At 34.2% G+C, this 18,406-nt stretch overlaps 5 protein-coding genes across 9 annotated transcripts; 2 read left to right on the plus strand and 3 right to left on the minus strand.

Annotated features, from left to right (window-relative positions):
• Positions 1-9: 9 nt before the first annotated feature.
• On the minus strand, positions 10-4,423 carry LOC117605372 (uncharacterized). Its single transcript, XM_034326635.2, has 2 exons — positions 4,302-4,423; positions 10-4,157 (listed from the first exon to the last, which is right to left on the minus strand). The coding sequence occupies exon 2, from the start codon at positions 3,394-3,396 to the stop codon at positions 625-627; it is 2,772 nt and encodes a 923-aa protein (XP_034182526.1). The 5' UTR covers positions 3,397-4,157; positions 4,302-4,423; the 3' UTR covers positions 10-624.
• Positions 4,424-4,761: 338 nt separating this feature from the next.
• Rpn11 (regulatory particle non-ATPase 11) lies at positions 4,762-6,496 on the minus strand. 2 transcript variants are annotated; one of them, XM_034326650.2, is made up of 7 exons: positions 6,360-6,495; positions 6,267-6,300; positions 6,073-6,190; positions 5,813-5,962; positions 5,475-5,738; positions 5,135-5,401; positions 4,762-5,049 (listed from the first exon to the last, which is right to left on the minus strand). In XM_034326650.2, exons 3-7 carry the CDS (start codon positions 6,163-6,165, stop codon positions 4,888-4,890), a joined length of 936 nt encoding a protein of 311 aa, XP_034182541.1. In that variant the 5' UTR covers positions 6,166-6,190; positions 6,267-6,300; positions 6,360-6,495; the 3' UTR covers positions 4,762-4,887. The 2 variants fall into 2 exon arrangements, with proteins under 2 accessions (XP_034182541.1, XP_034182540.1); XM_034326649.2 differs by lacking the exon at positions 6,267-6,300 and having other exon boundaries at positions 6,360-6,496.
• Positions 6,471-7,918, plus strand: LOC117605384 (COX assembly mitochondrial protein homolog). 2 transcript variants are annotated; one of them, XM_034326656.2, is made up of 4 exons: positions 6,471-6,610; positions 6,919-7,023; positions 7,301-7,519; positions 7,796-7,918. In XM_034326656.2, exons 1-3 carry the CDS (start codon positions 6,550-6,552, stop codon positions 7,510-7,512), a joined length of 378 nt encoding a protein of 125 aa, XP_034182547.1. In that variant the 5' UTR covers positions 6,471-6,549; the 3' UTR covers positions 7,513-7,519; positions 7,796-7,918. The 2 variants fall into 2 exon arrangements, with proteins under 2 accessions (XP_034182547.1, XP_034182549.1); XM_034326658.2 differs by having other exon boundaries at positions 7,763-7,896.
• Positions 7,564-9,569, minus strand: Tsen2 (tRNA splicing endonuclease subunit 2). Of its 2 annotated transcripts, XM_034326646.2 has the most exons (6): positions 9,373-9,569; positions 9,118-9,311; positions 8,704-9,039; positions 8,196-8,631; positions 7,967-8,127; positions 7,564-7,880 (listed from the first exon to the last, which is right to left on the minus strand). In XM_034326646.2, the coding sequence occupies exons 2-6, from the start codon at positions 9,283-9,285 to the stop codon at positions 7,716-7,718; spliced, it is 1,266 nt and encodes a 421-aa protein (XP_034182537.1). In that variant the 5' UTR covers positions 9,286-9,311; positions 9,373-9,569; the 3' UTR covers positions 7,564-7,715. The 2 variants fall into 2 exon arrangements, with proteins under 2 accessions (XP_034182537.1, XP_034182532.1); XM_034326641.2 differs by having other exon boundaries at positions 8,196-9,039.
• An 872-nt stretch (positions 9,570-10,441) lies between these two features.
• LOC117605378 (uncharacterized) lies at positions 10,442-16,894 on the plus strand. Of its 2 annotated transcripts, XM_034326648.2 has the most exons (2): positions 10,442-10,664; positions 11,073-16,894. In XM_034326648.2, the coding sequence occupies exon 2, from the start codon at positions 11,199-11,201 to the stop codon at positions 12,249-12,251; it is 1,053 nt and encodes a 350-aa protein (XP_034182539.1). In that variant the 5' UTR covers positions 10,442-10,664; positions 11,073-11,198; the 3' UTR covers positions 12,252-16,894. The 2 variants fall into 2 exon arrangements, with proteins under 2 accessions (XP_034182539.1, XP_034182538.1); XM_034326647.2 differs by lacking the exon at positions 10,442-10,664 and having other exon boundaries at positions 11,067-16,894.
• The last annotated feature ends 1,512 nt before the right edge of the window (positions 16,895-18,406 follow it).

Here is an 18,406-nt window from a genome sequence, read left to right on the forward strand (position 1 = left end):
TACAAAATATCAAGATTCAAATTACAATTATTTTAACGAAAAGTATATTTTAATATGATGTAAAATAAAAGATAAATGTAGAAAATAAAATGCACTTTATTTCCTTATTACATCTCATATTCTACATTTTAAATGCCGTTTTAGCTTAGCCATAATTTATGTACCGTAAATCGTTAAAAATTTAAAAGATTAAACAATTCGTAAAGTTGAATTAATAATAATTGTTTACGATATGTTTCTTGTTCCTTTATGACAACCAGTAATGTGCTTTACATAATATATAAACCTTTATCTATAATTTTATTTTAATACATTTACATAATTTTACTATGTATATAGTGTAGGATCTAAATGTGCAAAAGCATTTGAGAGAACCGAAAGTGAATGAATTCAAAATGTACAAATATAATTAAAATTCCCTGTTTTGTTTTAATATCAGTGCGTTTTTAAGAGACATAGAAAATTGGTGCTTTACTGCTATTACTACTGAAAACTAATACATAAGTATTTACATTTAATATTTTTTGTTCCAAGAATATAAATGTTCGAATTCATTAATTCTTACATAGCCACAGTAATAGCATAATAATATCACAAACTTGGATAGTAATAAACTAATAATAATTATATATGAATTTTTACGTGTTCCATTAACACATTTTTATCATTAAAATCTTCTCCACAAATACCACAAACTAATTCCTCTTCATCATCACTTTCTTCTTGATGATACTGTACAACTTGTATTACAGCTGCATGGGACGTTCCTTCAGCTATTAATGATTCTTGTCCAATTTCATTATGATCCTTTGCATCTTGATCCTGTTTAATTGAATGATGAGTTATATCCATGGGTACATCGCTGTTACTTATTTGTGCAATTTGACTGGAAAAATTTTCGTGACCCTGAGGATTTGGTAGTGTCAAAACAGGCAATGATTCATTTCGTTTTGATATTAAATGCAAAGTATTAGATTGTTTTGAAGCTTGTATTAAATGCATTGTAGTTATTTCATCATGACCAGTTGGAGAATGAAGTGCACTTCTTTCTAATTTTATATTTGTATTACTTTGCTTATCTACTGTAATCATATCTAAAGATTCTCCATGTATGTTTTCATCCTGTTTTTCATCAGCTAATAATTCTGTATTTTCAGTTTTAAATTCTGATATTGTAATGTAATCGTCATCATTTTTTTCTGTGGTAACTACAAGATAGGTATTATTTTGTTTATCATTTAAAATTTGCTGATTATCTGATTTATCTGTGTCTGTGATAGACAAAAGTGCTTCGTGTTGTTCTGTTTTAGTAATTATACGACTTCCGATTTCCTCTTTCTCTTCCAAACTAGTACTTGCAGACGTTTTTGCTTTCTTTTTAACTTGTTTTATTTTTGGCGCATTATTGTTTGTTTTAGCTTTCGCTTCTGCTATCATTTGATCTGAATGTTTAACAATATGCGCACACAATTCGTCCCGATCTTGACTTAAAGCTCCGCATATAGGGCAAGGAAAAGGAGGTCCAGTTACTTCGGTTTCATTTTTTCCTGCTGCATGAACCCATCTAACATGTTCTCTCAGAACAACTTTCTGATTAAATGCTCTTGAACACAAAGGACAAACATGGGGTCTTTCTCCTGTATGAATACGTTCGTGTTTTCTTAAAGTTCCGCCGTCTCTAAATGCTTTCCAACAAAATTTACAACCGTATGGTCTTTCTCCGGTATGAGTTCGGTGATGTATCAAATATCCTTGTCTAGATGAAAATGTTTTAGAACATGTATCACAGTGAAAATGTGCAGGGCTTCCAGCATGTGTTCTTCCATGTTCCCATAGTCCTTGACGAGATACGAAACTTTTACCACATTCTGTACAAGTAAATGGAGAATCACCAGGATGTGCCGATAGTCTGTGCTCGTCTAATTGATTTTGTTTTTCAAATTGAGATCCACATACTTCACAGGAATGTGTTTTCTTTCTATGAATCCATTGATGTCTGAACATTTTTTGTTTTGTTGTAAATTTTTTGCCACATTCGGAACATGCATGTTTACCCCATTTATTATTAGGTGAACCTTGTTCTATATTATTTTGCATTAGCTTCTTTGCACATGTAGTTTGATGAGTTGCCAGATGGTTACCATCTTGAAATTGTTTATCACAATATTCACATTCAATTGGCATGCTCCAATTTTTAGATACATGAATTTTTTCATGAGATACTAATGCTGTTGCACGAGGGAAACTAATTCCACAGTGTCTACATGTATGCTGCTTTGTACCATTTGTTTCAACTTCTACATAATTTTTTCGGTTTTCACTGTTATATGATATAGTTTCAACTTTTATCATTGTATCAGTATTATTAAATGAATTCAATGAGAGATTGTATTGTTGATTTACTTGGCTATTTATACTATTTTGTTGCGAATACTCAAACTGTGTTACTTCTCCATTTGGCATTACAGTAAATTCATGCAGAGTATCTATTTTCTCTTGAGAATTTGATATTGCATTAACTGCTGATTGTTCGTTGGGAAAATTGTAAGATGGGACTGTCCAATGAACTGTATCATAATTTTGTACAGTCTGTACAGAGGAAGATGGTACTTCACTGTTTTGAGACTCCGCCATATTTTCAGGCCACTTTCTGAAAGATTCTTCAGACTGTGATACATCATTACCCTGTGATTGCATGATGGCACGTCCGGCAACATATGTATGAATTTTCATATGATTAGATAAACTAGAAGGTCTTTGAAAATCTGCTCCACATATAGTGCATTTATGAGGTCTCTCTATTTGATGTACTTGTAACATATGATATCTTAAATTGCTTTTTGAACGAAACAAATTACCACAAGTTCTACAAGCATGTGGACGATCTACTTGATGACAAACCATATGGTTATTTAAATCCATCTTTCTTTCAAATCTTTCTCCACAAGTCATACATGATAATTTAACGGCAGTGCAAGTAATTTGATGTTTTGCCATCTCAGTTTGTGTGAAGAAATTTGCACAATTAGGACAAGATACTTTTTTATCTTCAAAACATGGATACATTCCTCCAAGTTGTCTGAGAGCTTCCACAGCCATAGATTCATCATCTCCAGATGTATATTGTTGTTGCTCTTCTTGTTTAATGTATATAGGATATACTACACGATTTTCATCTTCTTCATCTGAATGTTCTGTTAAGATTTCAACAGCAACCTGCGCCTCAGTAATATCACTATTGACATCTGTAACAGATACCTCAGTAAGTCCTTCTTGAAGGACACACTCGTCAACAGGTTCACATATTTCTTCATGAGATATTATATTATCTTGTATTCCATCATGTACCCCAGAAAGGGGAAATGAAACATATTGTTCATTCTCATGGCTTTCCATTATATAACACTTTTCCAAAATATTAACAGGTAATATAAAGTTAAAGCCTTATGGACCTAGTTTCACCTCATGTTAAGTTAGGTCCTGTCATTGCTGATAATCAAGCGGTATTCGTGAATGCGTGTAAACGCGTTACAATTGATCGTGTTATTCACACTTCACTATTACAATTCTAGTACAGATATTGTTACTAAGAAATAAAATGTGTGCTTTTCGCTTCGACACTGTATTGAAATATAGCGTATTGTTGAGTCTTATTTTCATTGACTACAGATAAGATTATGTATCTTGCAATTTTATGGTTTTTAAATTATCCATAAAAGTGAATATATATTTAATTTGTTGTACCACTCGTGATTTATTTGTTATGTAAAGTTGTAAATTCACCATTTGGGCGATGGTGTAACAAGGTTATTTGTACAGGAGTATGTACAGCAAATCGTGCGCCACCTGAAGTTCTCAGCGTTCTTTGCGCAATATCCGACTTAAAATTTCGATATTTCAAAGGCATCGACGAACTGAGTTCACAATATTCAAACAACAGTCTTTTATGCTCATATATTTCTACAATTATCCTGTTATTTAACTTTCATAACTTTAATCATTCTTAATGGATCATCTCTTCACCATATGTACCATCATTTGCTAGTACGCCAACAATCCTCTATATTTATCACTGGTCTCCTCCCTTACACAGTCAGTCCGTCGTTGGACGTCGAAAAGGTAGGAGGTTACGCTCTTGTTGTCGACAGTAGCGCCATCTATACAAAAACGGCGCAAACTATTCGACGAGTTTTCCTTTTTTGTTTAACGAGAAGGGAAAATACTTTGCGCACGCCGGGCGATATGTTAGTTGCCCGGCAGTGTGAGGCTCCTATTGCCAGTATACCCACTAAAAACCCTACCTCGCGTTACGCAGTCGATGGGGATACTGAGGAACCCCCCCCGCCCGGAATTGCCACACAGCATTACTTCAGGGGGGTCCTTGAATATTGTCCGCAAGAGCCGAGCGATGTTACGACAAGCAGAAGCATCCAAGGTCTATGACATGCAGAGGTTTCGATAAGCAGACCGATCGATTTTTCAAAACAGGGTAACACTTGCGCCGTCTATCGAAAAGTATTGGAAACTACGGGGCAACTTATCGATTGCCGAAGAAATGGTCGATAAGTCGGTAATACGCGCTGTTTTTGCATAGATGGCGCTGCAACCGAAAAAAAGAGTATATCCTCTTACCTTATTGACGTTCGAAGACATAAGTAAGTATATACTTGAGTTAGCTTTCACGGAGTCACTTACGAGGAGTCTGTATGTATTGTAAGCATCCTTCAAATTAATTAATTTTTAATAACTTTAAAAATGGTATAAATGAATAAAAAGTTTACGTATATTATATATACTTTTTTGGGTACAGATTATAAACACACCTATTTTAAAAAGATGTAGTATATTTTTTCAGTAATATATTGCAAATTATGTTTTAAGAAATAGTTATTTAAATACAACTGTATCAAGCATAGCTCCCAGACATTGAACGATATTTGTGGCCATAAGGGTGTCCACCTTTTCTTCCAAATGCCGTTTTGGATCTTGTTTGCCAACATTTTTTATAGCTAATTGTTCAGGTGTCATTTTTTCTTCATCTTCCAGTGCCTAAAAGAGTAAATTTTCGAGTTAGTATATTTCATCTGCAATTCAGATTTTAAAAAATATTCAATATTGCATTTCAGTGCTCTACCTTGTTATAATTCTTGGCAAGTTCAAGCATTTCAGATACAATATTTTCATTAAGTCTACTGTGTTCTGAATATTCAGCGAGTGTAAGACCATCCATCCATGTTTTCTTATGTAAATTTAATAGCATTTTCTGTTCTAATTCATTTTTACGGTAGTTAATACTAATGCTATAATAATGACGATTTAAGCCATGAATTAATGCTTGAACAGATGGTTTTTGTAGATGACCTAGGTTGGATGTAGTCTGACGTGGTTCTTGTCCCAAAACCTGTAATTTTACAGATATTTACTTCTTTTCTGTAGATACAAACAATAACTTGTATATATCATTGTTTCTTTACCATCATGTTCGGATTAATTAATCTAAATGCATCAATTACAACTTTGCCTTTCACTGATTGTATAGGATCAATAACAACAGCCACTGCTCTTTCACTAAGGGCCTCAAATGACTGTTGCGTATTAATATCTACACCAGAAAGCCAACAACCAAATCCTGGATGGGAGTGGTACCATCCTACCACCATTTCGGGCCGACCAGTTTGTTTAAGCATATCTAACATTTTTGCTTGAAACACTGGATCAACTGCTTCTACACTAACTCCCTAAAAAAACAAAAATAATATAATGTTATTAAATTAAATATTAGAATTAAATAATGAAAAGTTTCCATGCTTACTGTTCCTGTTTGAGGCATAGCAAATACATCAATAACACGAACAGTATAATCATCAACAAATTCTCCAAGCATTAAACCCATTACTTCCATAGGTACACCAGCACGTCCATGTTTAAGCATCTTTAGAAGTGCTAATGATGATATGTATACCTAATAATAATAAACAATTTATTAATAAATATTTTACTAAGTGAATTATAAGTGATAAAAAATGATCTCTTTTATAACGAAACATAGACTTAAAATTAAATAAACTTTACCTGTTCTGCAGTGTCAACAACTGGAGCATCTGAAGGTGGAGGTCCTTGACTGAGACCTGGCATAGCACCTCCTAATCTCAATAATCGGTCCATTCTTGATTTTTATAACTTAAAAACTCTGAAAATAATTATGATTTAACAGCATGAAAGATGTTTATTACTAACGTTTATACTTGTTTTGTCACAGTACATACACAATTTTTGATGAGGTTAAATTTGTGAAAGACACTAAAGGAAAAATATAATATCATTATAAGTCATTTAAGGAATGAAATTTATTTACTTACTTATTTAATTCAACCACCGATAAAAAATACTATAATTTATCAGTTATTGTTTGTATAAAATATTTCCTTTTATGCAAGCGATGTACTGACAACTCTCAAATGTGCACAATCACGAGCGCAGCGGAGTTGGAGAGACTACCAACTACATAACATTTTCGATGGATGAGGTTGTATTGAAAAGACAACAACGATGAGTGAACAACGACGTTCGATTTTTGCACAAAATTATAAAGCTGGACCACATGGTCTAGGTAAGTTTTAAGTTGCTACAGTTAATAATTGATTAAAAACGTAAAATTGATAGTAATCATTTTATAATAAAAACTTGTTTCAACTACATTATCATAATGTGAGGTTATGTTTAGTCCATTATTATTTTCTAGAATAAACTTTATTAAAATTGATACATTTTCTATGTAATGTATTGATATAGTTAAATTAAGTAATATTTTTGCCTACTAATTGAAATACTTGAAATTTTTAAATATCGTTATTCTCATATCAAATAATGCCGCATCGATATCAGTAATGGTATATCTGATAAGAGTGGATTTTTTAGGTGACCCCGATGACAAACGTTTAAGAAAAATTGAGAAAGATGTACTCATACCACAAAAAATGAGAGATAGAGCAAAAGAAGAAAAATGTGTCAAAGAAGTTCAAGGTAATAGTAATTTTTAAAAGTACCATACTATATTCGCTACGGGCAATCACACTTTTGTTCCATATTCAAAACGTCAAGTATCACAATCGATGATTACTTACCATTTTGACAATTCTCTAACATTTTAATCAGTCAGTTTGTAAAAATATTCGTATTTAATAGTGTATCATTAACAATACGTCGTCACTTTTCGATATGAAACGAAAGCAATGCGACCGAGCCGTATGATGTTCAAAAGATTAACACGTGTATCATTTTTTATACATTTGATTTACAGAGTTTGCCAAATGTTGTAAAGATTCTAATTTTTTGATGGTATTTAGATGCAAGGAATTAAACAATGCATTAATATCATGTTTAGAATTATGGTATAAAGATCCACAGTTTAAAAATGAATGTACACAAGCATATTTAGAAGAAAGAAGTGAATATAGAAGAACCGGTATACCTAAATCATCAAAAAGAAAAAGAGCTGTATCATCAAGCTAAGTTAAAGGTAATTCATGCGTTTATAACTTATAAAAAATGTAAATATATGTATCTGTAGTATCAGTCTTTCTTTAATAAAAATGTCAATTTTTCTACATTAAATGAAAGAAAATAACAATCTATGTAATCATATAGAAATATAATAATCTTCAATGTATATACGCTCATTTACATACAAATGTAATAAACTATTTAGCACAAAATTAAGATGAATCATCATCTTCCTCTTCTGTATCTTTAATATGTTTAGGATTCCATCTTCTCCATAATACTTCTCTTACAGAAAATTCTGACAGTATGTCTACATTAAATGAGGTAGATGTTTCAGAAGTTGAAGATGGCCATAAAACTTGTGCAAATAATATTTCCTATATATAAAATATGTACAATGAAAATTGTTATAGATAAAAATAAAAGATTTAATGATTAATATAAATAAACTGATATACATTACCTTGGCAGCAGTCTCTGATAATCTTTCTAATCCTAGTAAATTATTCCATGTTAATTTATGCATGGATTTACTTTGATTTCTAATTAGGGTGTCACCATCTAAATCATCCACTAATACAATGTAAGATGCATGATAGAATGGTGGACCTTGTTTATATAACACTAAAATATTAAAAACTATATTAGTATCAATAAATAAAGTTGATAATAAAGAAGAAGAAAGTACTAACAGAAGTCTCCACCATATTTAAGTCCTGGTTTTACTACCCATCCTTTACTTCGAAAATAATGATAAACAACATATTTTTGTACAAAATTTTTATCAGCTTTACAGAAAAAATGCCAAGCGCTATCAATATCTAATAAATTACCATCAAAGTCTATTAGGTTTAAACAACCCAAGCCATACAAAAGAAAAAATGTTTCTTCAAATGTGAGATGAAGGGTTTCTTGAACTGGAAAACTTTCATGTTTAATCTTAGGTGTTATTTCTTTTAAATAATTCTCAGTCTCTGAATCACTGTCTGGCAGGACAAGTAATTCATTTTGAATATTTGCATCATTGTTAACAAAACATACAGTATTTTTCTTAAAATTAAAATCTTCAAAGCAGTAAGGCTCTCTCTTTTCTTCATCTTCTACGTATTCTTCATTATTATCAGTGCACTGTTCATTCATATTTTTACTTATAATATTCAACATATCATCTTTTACAGAACTGACATCTGAATGACTTACTTGTATCTTTTTATCAGTTTGTTTACTAGTTTCTTCATTTTTATTACAAGAAACAGGATCTACATCTATTTCAATTATATCTGGTGTACTTTCCTTCCTTGGGCTATTTGTAAATTTATCATCACGTTTATCAATATTTTCAGAATGAATAAATTCATACTCTTCTTCTAGGCTTGTTTGTTTACTGTTATTAGGTTCCATACTTATTTCATTAAGTTGTCTTAACCATTCTTCTCTTCGAATCCATTGTCTATTTCTAACAATAGGAGGTGCTCCAGATCTTGCTTTACCAAATGAAGGAAAACCACGAGATAAGGAACCTTTACCAAAAAAACCCTAAACAAATTACAAATTATATTAAATATACAGTTTGGCATAAACAAAACATAAGTGATAATTATGGATGATAATTACCATGGAATGTATTGCAACAATTTCATTTGGTTCAATTATACATGATCCTAATTCTGTAAGATGAGCAGTGTAAGTTGCCCATTCATCTTTATTACCTATTATAATTGGAAAGGGTGACTGTTCTCTTAATTTGACGCGTCGTTTTCTCTTTGGTTCTCGTAAATTCATTTTATAATTCGTAATAATACAAAGTCCTAGCAATTAAATCACAGTCAGTGAAATATAATTTTATACCGAATTGTGCATGAAACTTACGATTTTTAAGTCAATTTATTTATTGTTTAAAGGTTGTGTATTAATGGTGGTTATATGAATTGTAAATTCTTTAGGTAATATTACAAGTTTCATTTTTATATTGCATCAACATTTGTATAATCTCGCTGTTTTTTTATGTACCTTACGATATTCACCTTTTTTTTTAAGGTAAGTGCAAAATTGCAGAAAGTGAAATGAAAAAATATTATTCGAGGTATCATACTCAGTGGCGGGGACACATTCTCCTCTCCTGGCTTAGACAGCCATTTTCCCTAGAGGGATGTCGAGCGTGCTCAACGGATGGAAGGATGATCAACTTGATATTCGATTTGATAGGTTCACAAAGTTCCTAGCGTTATTATTTAAGGCGTGTTCAATAATTGTATGGAGGATCAAAATATTACGCATAACTAATTTATATATAGAAGAAATTTTAAACTCTTAATAAAAATACGTGTACCAATTCGTAAAAACTGTTTTACCAAGTTAAGTTAATATACGACGGTGCAGGCGCAAGAGAAGAATATAAATGGTATCGTAAACTAATACTATATAATTATGTAATATATATAATAATTTTACGAGTAGCTATTATCCTTCTTTTACCACCATTTTTCTAAAAACATTACTTGTTATTAAGTATTTAAATTCTGATATTTTAATACGTTGTATCTATATCACTTATTGCGTTATATTTAAATATGTACTCATCGTACTAACATTAGTTATAAATTTTAAACGTTTCAATTATAAATTTGACATTTAATTGAAATATATGTAAATTCAAAATGTGGAAAAGATAAGATAGGTAAAAGGAAGAATAAAAAGCTTATACATGAAATTTTAATAAATACCTACCGAGTTAGTGAGCAACTGTTTTTATTATCAGGAAATAGAATGATTTGAATTCGAATAGAGAAAAATGATCGATTAGATGTGCATAATATCAAATAAATGAATAAAGTTTTGAGAAAAGATCGATCCAATCAGGGGTTTTCGATGTCCGGTGTCGATCGTAATAGAGCGTAATATTCGCGGCTTAAGAAAGATAGCCAATTAGGAAAGTTGGCGAGTATCGTCGGTCGGTACTTAGGTACGTGTGTTTGTAGGAGTATATATAGGTGACGGTCGCGAAATATAGTAGCAGCCATCTTATATTTTGTGTCGGAGAAAAACAATTTGGCCGTACAAATGTTTCGCGATTGTCCGTGAAGCCGCTCGAGAACGGGAGGCGTGCGCTCGATGAGGCGTGACGTTTTTCGACCCTAGCTCGGACCACTACATTAGCAAAGGTTCGTAGAAATGCTGCTTTCTTCCTTGGCTACAGCAAAACCGACCCCCACTTTACGAAGCGCTTACGAAGAATCCGGTTTCGCAGTCAAAATATTCCGCCGTTTCTCCCGTCGCTTTTTTAAAAATAGAGTTGCCCGTGTTGCTTACTGCTGGGTTACGTTCTGTTGACGACGGCATCGTTCCGTCTTCGTGTGCTTCGCGTAAAAGTTATGCAATCAGCTGATCGTCCAGCTACCTTCTGTCACTTGTCAAAGATAAATGTCAAAGCGATTGGTCTAACCTGACACGCGTATATATGAGTCGGGTATGCATGAAACCGATATTACGAGTGTATCTACATCGTCGCAGATTTTTATATCTGAAGCAGTGTGATAAATGGCGATTTATAGAGGTTCCCTGTCATGCAGGTGGATTGGTACGCAGGATATGAGCAGCTTGTCAAGCGCAACCTGACTCTGCTCCCCCAAGAAGAAGCAGTGCAACAGCAGGAGCCGCAATCACAACAGCTGGCTCAGCCGCAACAGACTGATATAATGACGTCCATGTTTGAACAACAAATCAAAAGCGAACCCATGGGGTTCTATTCTGTTGCATCAAGCCGCTCGGATGGTTCAAATTCAATGGTGAATTTGTCTGATGATCGGGAAGACCTGTCTCAACAAGAGGATCCTCTGTCGACCCAGCAGCAAACGACTTTACAGTTAACCCAGCAACAGGGTCAGCAACAAATACAACAGAATCAACAACAGACGCAACAGAGTCAACAGCAGCAGAGTCAGACTGTGCAACAAGAAGTTCCAAGCCGCCAGTCAACGGGTCAACAGACGGTTAAAGAAGGTTCCCGGTCAAAACCACAACCTTGTAAGGTATGCGGCAAGGTGCTATCCTCTGCTTCGTCTTATTATGTACATATGAAACTTCACTCGGGCAACAAACCATATCATTGTACTGTATGCGAAGCAAGTTTTTGTCGGAAGCCATACTTGGAAGTGCACATGAGGACGCACACGGGAGAACGACCTTTCCAATGTGAGCTGTGCTTGAAGAGGTTTACTCAGAAGAGTAGTCTTAATACTCACAAACGGGTACACACAGGAGAAAGACCGTACGCCTGCGATATTTGTCAGAAACGTTTTGCAGTGAAAAGCTATGTGACGGCCCACCGTTGGAGTCACGTTGCTGAAAAACCATTGGTGTGCGACAGATGTTCGCTAACGTTCACGTCCAAGAGTCAATTCGCAATACACATCCGTACCCATACGGCGAGTACCACGTACGAGTGCAACATTTGCGGGCGTACGTTCGTACGCGACAGTTATCTGATACGGCATCAGAATCGAGTACACCGTGATATGAATCAAAGCAGTACAAATCACAATCCGGCTACGCCGCAGAGTACCGGTGACGGTACACAAGGTACAGGCTTCGAGAGCCCAGTTTGTGATTTACGCTACAGCGAAGGACCTTCTTCGTTGGATGGATTAGCTGGCTCTAAAGGAGGGATTGCAGCTGAAATCGCAAGTTTAGCCAAGCAAAATAATCTTCAACTTCCTCTACCACTGTTACATCCGCAGACAACCAACTAGTGTTTAGACGGCAGCGTGTCCGACTCCCTACCGCAACACCAGTCACCGCAGCAAGTAGTATGTCCCACCTCGGCGTCATCGCCATTCACACTTAATTCACCTGTGTCTCACGAGCACACCACACCGCAGAGTGTCTACCAAACTACGGGCTCATCCAGTTCGCTGGATAGCCTAAGCTCCCAACTCTATCCGCAAATATCATCATCCCCTATAGAATCATCGGAGTCGCATCATCAGTCTCATCAACTGCATCGCGGCATACATCCGCCAGGGCTTCATCCTGCACTATATTTATACGCTCAGTACTCGAATACGAGTTCCCCGATCTCGTACCCCGAATATATTCAACGCAACAATTGAATAAAAGTCAGTTTATGCCAGCAATCACGATATTTACCACGAACGGAGTGGACGGATCGGCCGCGACACGAGGCGCTACCAAACCACGGACTCTTCGATCGCGTGTCATTTAATGGTGCTGGTTAAACAAAGTGCCTAAAATAAGCATCCGGCTTTCTGGATCGTCACGGATGCTTAATTACGATCGTGGATTAATATTAACGCTAAAACAATTTTTACGCACCTACATTGTTTCGACTCTTACTGTCTTTTATTTTTTTTTATTTTTTTTATTTTTTTTTTTTTAATTTTTACTTCTATTTTAACGAAAATCAAGTGGATCAATTGTAAATTGATGACCGTTTTTTACACCGTGTCTTACTGACATAGTCTTGGATCCATCTAATGGATACCACGTTGACGAAGCGTATTTTAACGAGAATTAAATAGCACCGTTCGAAGGGACTTTTCCTCGTTTTTAATGAAAACCGTTCTGTCGTGGTACATCGATGTTAGCATAAACTAATGCGTAAACACGTTTCTACACTAGTTTTTCCAAGTTTCCGCACTTCTTGATTTTACCTATTTTCATTTTTCCAATCACATCTGCGAGTACATATACATATATATATTATCTATGTGTGTATATATATTATGCGCGAGAAACCATTACACATACACATATTTATATTATATTTTTAAAGGAGTTTAGTCACTTGGATCTGTGATATAGATAGTAATTATTATCTACAATGTTTAAAACTATTGGTTTTACTATTTTGATGGATATCAAAGCGAGGAAACAAAAAGAAAAGAAAAAAAAAATAAGATGAATAATAGGAAAGAAAGAAAGAAAAGCAATGTCACGGAGCGATGTAGCTATCAGAATTTAAACGGACATTGGTCTCTACCGAAGGTGTTTGGTAGACACCCTACTACTACTTTTACAAAACAAACAAAAAACAACATTACTATTACTAATGCTACTACTACAATTACTACAGCTACTAGTACTACTCTTACTAAACTATCATTACCACTTCCACCACCTACACCAACACCACCACCACCACTACCACCAACATTTTCCCAACTATATATTACTCTCGCTATTATTATTACCACTATTACTACTACTACTACTGCTACTGTTATTATTATTATTAGAAACACGCAAACGGTTACTTCGTTTTAGCGCGTGTATTGATAGGACCTGTAACTCAGTCGTCATGGTTTCTCTTTAATTTTTAATTTTAAGTTTGTTCTCTTTCTCTTCTTCTTCTTCTTCTCCAAATGTTTTTCCTTCCTTTCACGCTACCTTCTTCTTCGCATCTTTACTTATTCTTCCTACTAATACTTTTCTATACCACACGTGTCTGAACAAACGGATACGTGTCGTCGGTGTTAATATTCTTTTTATCACGTAGGATTTTACTGTACAGCTTTGAATCAGTTCCATAGGTGTACTTACTTTTCACATATCGAAGTGTATTGTACACACAAGATACATATTGTACATACGTATACATATACATATGGGTGTATTATAAAAGAAAAAACGACGAGCGGATGTGCAAATCGTAAGATACTAAATACTAAGAGTGTAATAGCAGGGCTGTTGAATATATTTTTTTTTTTCTTTGACTACTATTAGAGATTAGTTTTAGCGAAATATTATTATTAATTACTATTATTAATTATTACTACTGTTCTGGTTATCACGAATGATTAGTAATCTTTTTAACGCTAACGCCACAAGGAAAGCTTGAACGCGAAAATGGAAACGCGGGAGGGGGGGGGGGGACCATGACAGTTGCGAGTTAAGAAACGCGAGGATATCAGAATTTTTCGTTTCCTTCGAAGATTTTCGCGCACGGTCCAGTGCGGTGTCCGTTCGTTTCGCCGATCAAAACGAAAATAGACGAGGATCTCGACGCAGAGCGTCGCGACGGTTCGTGGGCGTCGCACGCGCCAAATAGTTTCGAATCGGCCGCGGTAAGAGAAAAAAAAAAATGGTGCACGGATTAAAGTCGATTAGAGAAAAAGGGAAACAAAACGCAACAGAACGGAACCAAAAAAAAGAAAAAGAAAATGCAATTGAAAAATCGGGAGGATAGAAAATTAATTGCGCTAGCGTGCCTCGAACCTTCTTGCATCGTAGGTCCTTCTCGACGATTTTTTTTCTCTTTTTTTTTAGTCTTCACGCTGAACAAAAATGGAAGAACAATTCTCTGCGCGCGTATGCCTGAGGCTTTTGATTTAAATGAGACGCGAAGTCGAGTCACCGGACAAGACTGATTTACTCGCAAGGGATTGCGAGCACAGAAAGATGAAACGACAAAAGAAATAATTCTTTGTTCTCTTTGTTTGTTGTTTTCGTTCGTACGCGTGGATGTGTGTATATATATATTTCTATTTTATAGAAAAGGCGGAGGAAACGAAATCGACGTTTTCCCGCCTCCGAGGAGGAGGAAAAACGTCGAGATCACGTTTCAGCTCGGGAAACCAGGTGCAATGAGAGAACGAGAAGAAAAAAAAAAAAGAAAATAATAAAAAAGCGATGATCTTCATGCTGGCTAGTCATTGTACAGCTCTATGAGATGCTAATCGTACTACAAAAGCTGTGATTTAAAGCCTCCGTGCATATGGTCGCGCAGCTCCTAATTATTATTATAGTGATAACATATTTTGTAGCTTGTTACGACTGTAAGTACATACAGTAGATAGCTAGTAGGATTACCTAAGTGAATGAAAACAAAAAAAAAAGAAGAAAGAAGAAAAAAAAAAAATTTACAGTTCCGAATCGATCGGTCGATTATTTCATTCCGATCTCTTTTTCTTTCTTTCTAGTTTTCGTTTCTTGTCTTTTCTCTCTCTCTTTCTTTCTATTCTATCCCTAACTTCCGTTCTCCACTTTCTTCTTCTTTTGTTGTTACGCGCGTTTCCCGTCACGGTGCTGGATAACGAAACGTGTCATTCCGCGAATAGAAAAATGAATAATGGAACGTTCTTTTTTAAGCTACGATTTTAGAATTTTATTAGTAAAATACGCGAGAGTAGATTTTAATTGTATTTTTAATTGTTGCTTGTTTTGTATATATTTAAGAAATGGAGTTTACCTTTTTATTAGCTTCGATTTCATCAAATTATCGTCAAGACTGAGAGATTTCCAATAAATGAATTTTTTTTTTGTAGTATTTGTAGTTTTTTTGTTTGTTCGTTTCTTTGCTTGTAATACGATATTTTAAATTATCTCGTTGGTAGAAATGTTGTTTTATACGATGATAAGAAGATTCTAAAATCAGGGATCTTCCATTCGATTAATGACGCGTTGAAATTAATTGAACGCTCGTATTAATTTTCTACGTTCTCTATTCTTTTGTCAAGATTTTATTTGTAGTTAAGTTGTACGTACACGTGTAAGTTTTAATCTTAAGAAGAGCAGAGCGGAGGAAATGATTTTTCTCATCGAAATAAAATCGAGTTTGGGAAATCAAACTTTTTCTTTTTATTTATGTACAATTACTTGACCTTCATGAACTTTCAGCCTAGTATTAATTAAGAAAATGTACCTTTATCTTCGACTAACTATCGATCAAACATTTTATGAATTTTCACTAACACATTTCGGCTTTCATTCGAATTTCATTTCGTTTACTTTACAATCAACAAAATCTTCAGTATTTTATCAGTATTTTAATTGACTGATTTTTGTCAATATTGAGATTCATCAGATATAAACTTCAATCAAGTATATTGGAAAAAGAAATGAAAGAATTGAAGTTTGTATAAAATTGATTTATACTTTCTTAAGAAAAATCATTTTCTTTCTTAGTATGCTTCATTTTGTTCTTGTATTTTATATGTAAATTAAATTTGTTGACACATAGAAGACTAGCGATTGTTTTTGCAAATAGTTTAGTAGAATGATAATGGAACTTGGCCACGAATAGACTAGAAGATCAAGAAAAATCATTTGACTGGCGGATATTAAGAACAAGGCACACGGGAATTCGTTATCCAGCACTGTAGCACCACTTTATATCTCCCTAAACATTTTAACGATCTCAATAATTCCGACCGCTACTTCGCGGACGTATTCTCTTCGAGTTCTTCTTCGTTCGTGTTATCAAAAGATCCGTGTATTTTTTCGTCAGAAGAGAGGACAATTATTAGATAGATAGGTCCTTTCTTCGAATGAGCACACATCGGACCAATATGTAAGAAAATTAAAATGATAAAAAAAAAGAAGATCGCTAGGAAAAAGGGTAATAAAACAAGAAAAAAAAAACAACAAAAATATACAGAGTCGTGGTCGTGTTCGTTATCGATATTCATAATTATTATTTTTGTTTTTAATTTTTTTTTATTCAGTTCTATCTGTTCCTGTTTCTGTCTTCTCTTTACACATCGCTTTTCTTCGTTCTTTCCTGTCGTTAGAATCGAGAAGAAAAAAGAGAAGGTTGTTACTGGAAAGATGAAATGAACACAAGAGAGAAATAGGTTGAGGTGACGAGAGATGAGAACGGCTTCGAGAATAGAGATATTCCGTGCAATGTGATTGTTATCGAAACCACGATATTTTTTACATGACCGTGTTTTGCAAAGTGATTATTATTTATAATATGTATACGTTAAATATGTATTTGTTGGATATATTATATATATATATATATATATTTTTTTTTTTTGTCTTTGTATGCGATTCAAATTAATAAGTTTTCATTTGTCCATTCAAGTGTACATATTATTACAAGTTATGATTAATAATTATTTCGTGCTCGTACGCCCGTGTCAGTATTACAATCAACGCGTTAACAATGATTCCTTCGATTTTCGAATTTGTTACGTTGCAGGAAGAATTCTCATGTTCGTGGAAGTAATTTGTTCCACGTATCGCCATATCGTCGATTTTGATGGTCGACGTTAACGTTGATGGAATGTGCGGGCACAAGATGTAAGGGTTTTCCTTTATGGGAGAAAGGATGAAGGGATTAGGGTACAGGTAACCCTTCTGTAACACGTACTTCTCATACGACGCGATTTCAAAATTGATGTAACTTTTGTATAAGATGAAATTTTTGGCGAAATTAAGGAAGGTTCTTCGATGTTTTATACCGAAGTAGTATAATAAAAGTACTATAAGTAGTTAGAACGATACTGAATCAATACTACAGTAGATTTCAGCCTACAAATTATGATACCATATCGAATAATATCAGAATTTGATACTTCTAAAAGTATAAAATACCCCTTAACGCCTTTGAAAGTATAAATACTCATTTGTTATTCCTAAAACAGTAAGAAATATGATATAATGCGTTTCATAACCCTTGGACGGCGGACCACGTAGAGAGGCACAATTTCAATCTAATTCTGTACTTGATATTTTCATTTTCTAAATTTAAAATATAATTATCTTTCGCAGCTCAAATACTGTTTCTTCCGAATAGAATTATAGCATTATATTATATCTTCTACTTTTTTAGGAAAAGGGTCAATCATTACAATGGGTCGATAACTATATGTATACATCACCCTATTCATCCCACAGTAATATGTGATTTTCGTGTTATAGAAGAGTCACCTGTACATGAATATTTGAAAATTCTGAGTCTTCTTCTTTACGTTCACGCGGATGAACACGATTTATACTCGCACTGAGATTCGTCAAATCAAAGATTTCATCGCAGTAGGACATAACAACTCGTAACGTGGAGAAACCTTCGTCGATATCGCGTTACAAAGTTACGTGGAATAGTAATAAGGACAGTTATTCGATCCATCCTCTGAGGATACACCGCTGACTCAAAGCA

Source organism: Osmia lignaria, chromosome 3 (genome assembly GCF_051020975.1).
Source record: "Osmia lignaria lignaria isolate PbOS001 chromosome 3, iyOsmLign1, whole genome shotgun sequence".
NCBI classification, from domain to species: Eukaryota; Metazoa; Arthropoda; class Insecta; order Hymenoptera; family Megachilidae; genus Osmia; species Osmia lignaria.

What these genes read in the sequence shown, in the direction of transcription:
- LOC117605384 (XM_034326656.2), top strand. Translation starts at nt 6,550, where the DNA reads ATGAGTGAACAACGACGTTCGATTTTTGCACAAAATTATAAAGCTGGA. An exon ending in AGCTGGACCACATGGTCTAG is followed by an intron (nt 6,611 to 6,918) that starts GTAAGTTTTAAG and finishes TGGATTTTTTAG; the next exon opens with GTGACCCCGATGACAAACGT. An exon ending in ATGTGTCAAAGAAGTTCAAG is followed by an intron (nt 7,024 to 7,300) that starts GTAATAGTAATT and finishes TTTGATTTACAG; the next exon opens with AGTTTGCCAAATGTTGTAAA.
- Tsen2 (XM_034326641.2), bottom strand. Translation starts at nt 9,285, where the DNA reads ATGAATTTACGAGAACCAAAGAGAAAACGACGCGTCAAATTAAGAGAA. An exon ending in TTGTTGCAATACATTCCATG is followed by an intron (nt 9,040 to 9,117) that starts GTAATTATCATC and finishes TAATTTGTTTAG; the next exon opens with GGTTTTTTTGGTAAAGGTTC. An exon ending in TAAATATGGTGGAGACTTCT is followed by an intron (nt 8,128 to 8,195) that starts GTTAGTACTTTC and finishes TTAATATTTTAG; the next exon opens with TGTTATATAAACAAGGTCCA.
- LOC117605378 (XM_034326647.2), top strand. Translation starts at nt 11,067, where the DNA reads ATGCAGGTGGATTGGTACGCAGGATATGAGCAGCTTGTCAAGCGCAAC.
- LOC117605372 (XM_034326635.2), bottom strand. Translation starts at nt 3,396, where the DNA reads ATGGAAAGCCATGAGAATGAACAATATGTTTCATTTCCCCTTTCTGGG.
- Rpn11 (XM_034326649.2), bottom strand. Translation starts at nt 6,165, where the DNA reads ATGGACCGATTATTGAGATTAGGAGGTGCTATGCCAGGTCTCAGTCAA. An exon ending in TTGTTGACACTGCAGAACAG is followed by an intron (nt 5,963 to 6,072) that starts GTAAAGTTTATT and finishes TATTATTATTAG; the next exon opens with GTATACATATCATCATTAGC. An exon ending in TTGCCAAGAATTATAACAAG is followed by an intron (nt 5,050 to 5,134) that starts GTAGAGCACTGA and finishes TTACTCTTTTAG; the next exon opens with GCACTGGAAGATGAAGAAAA.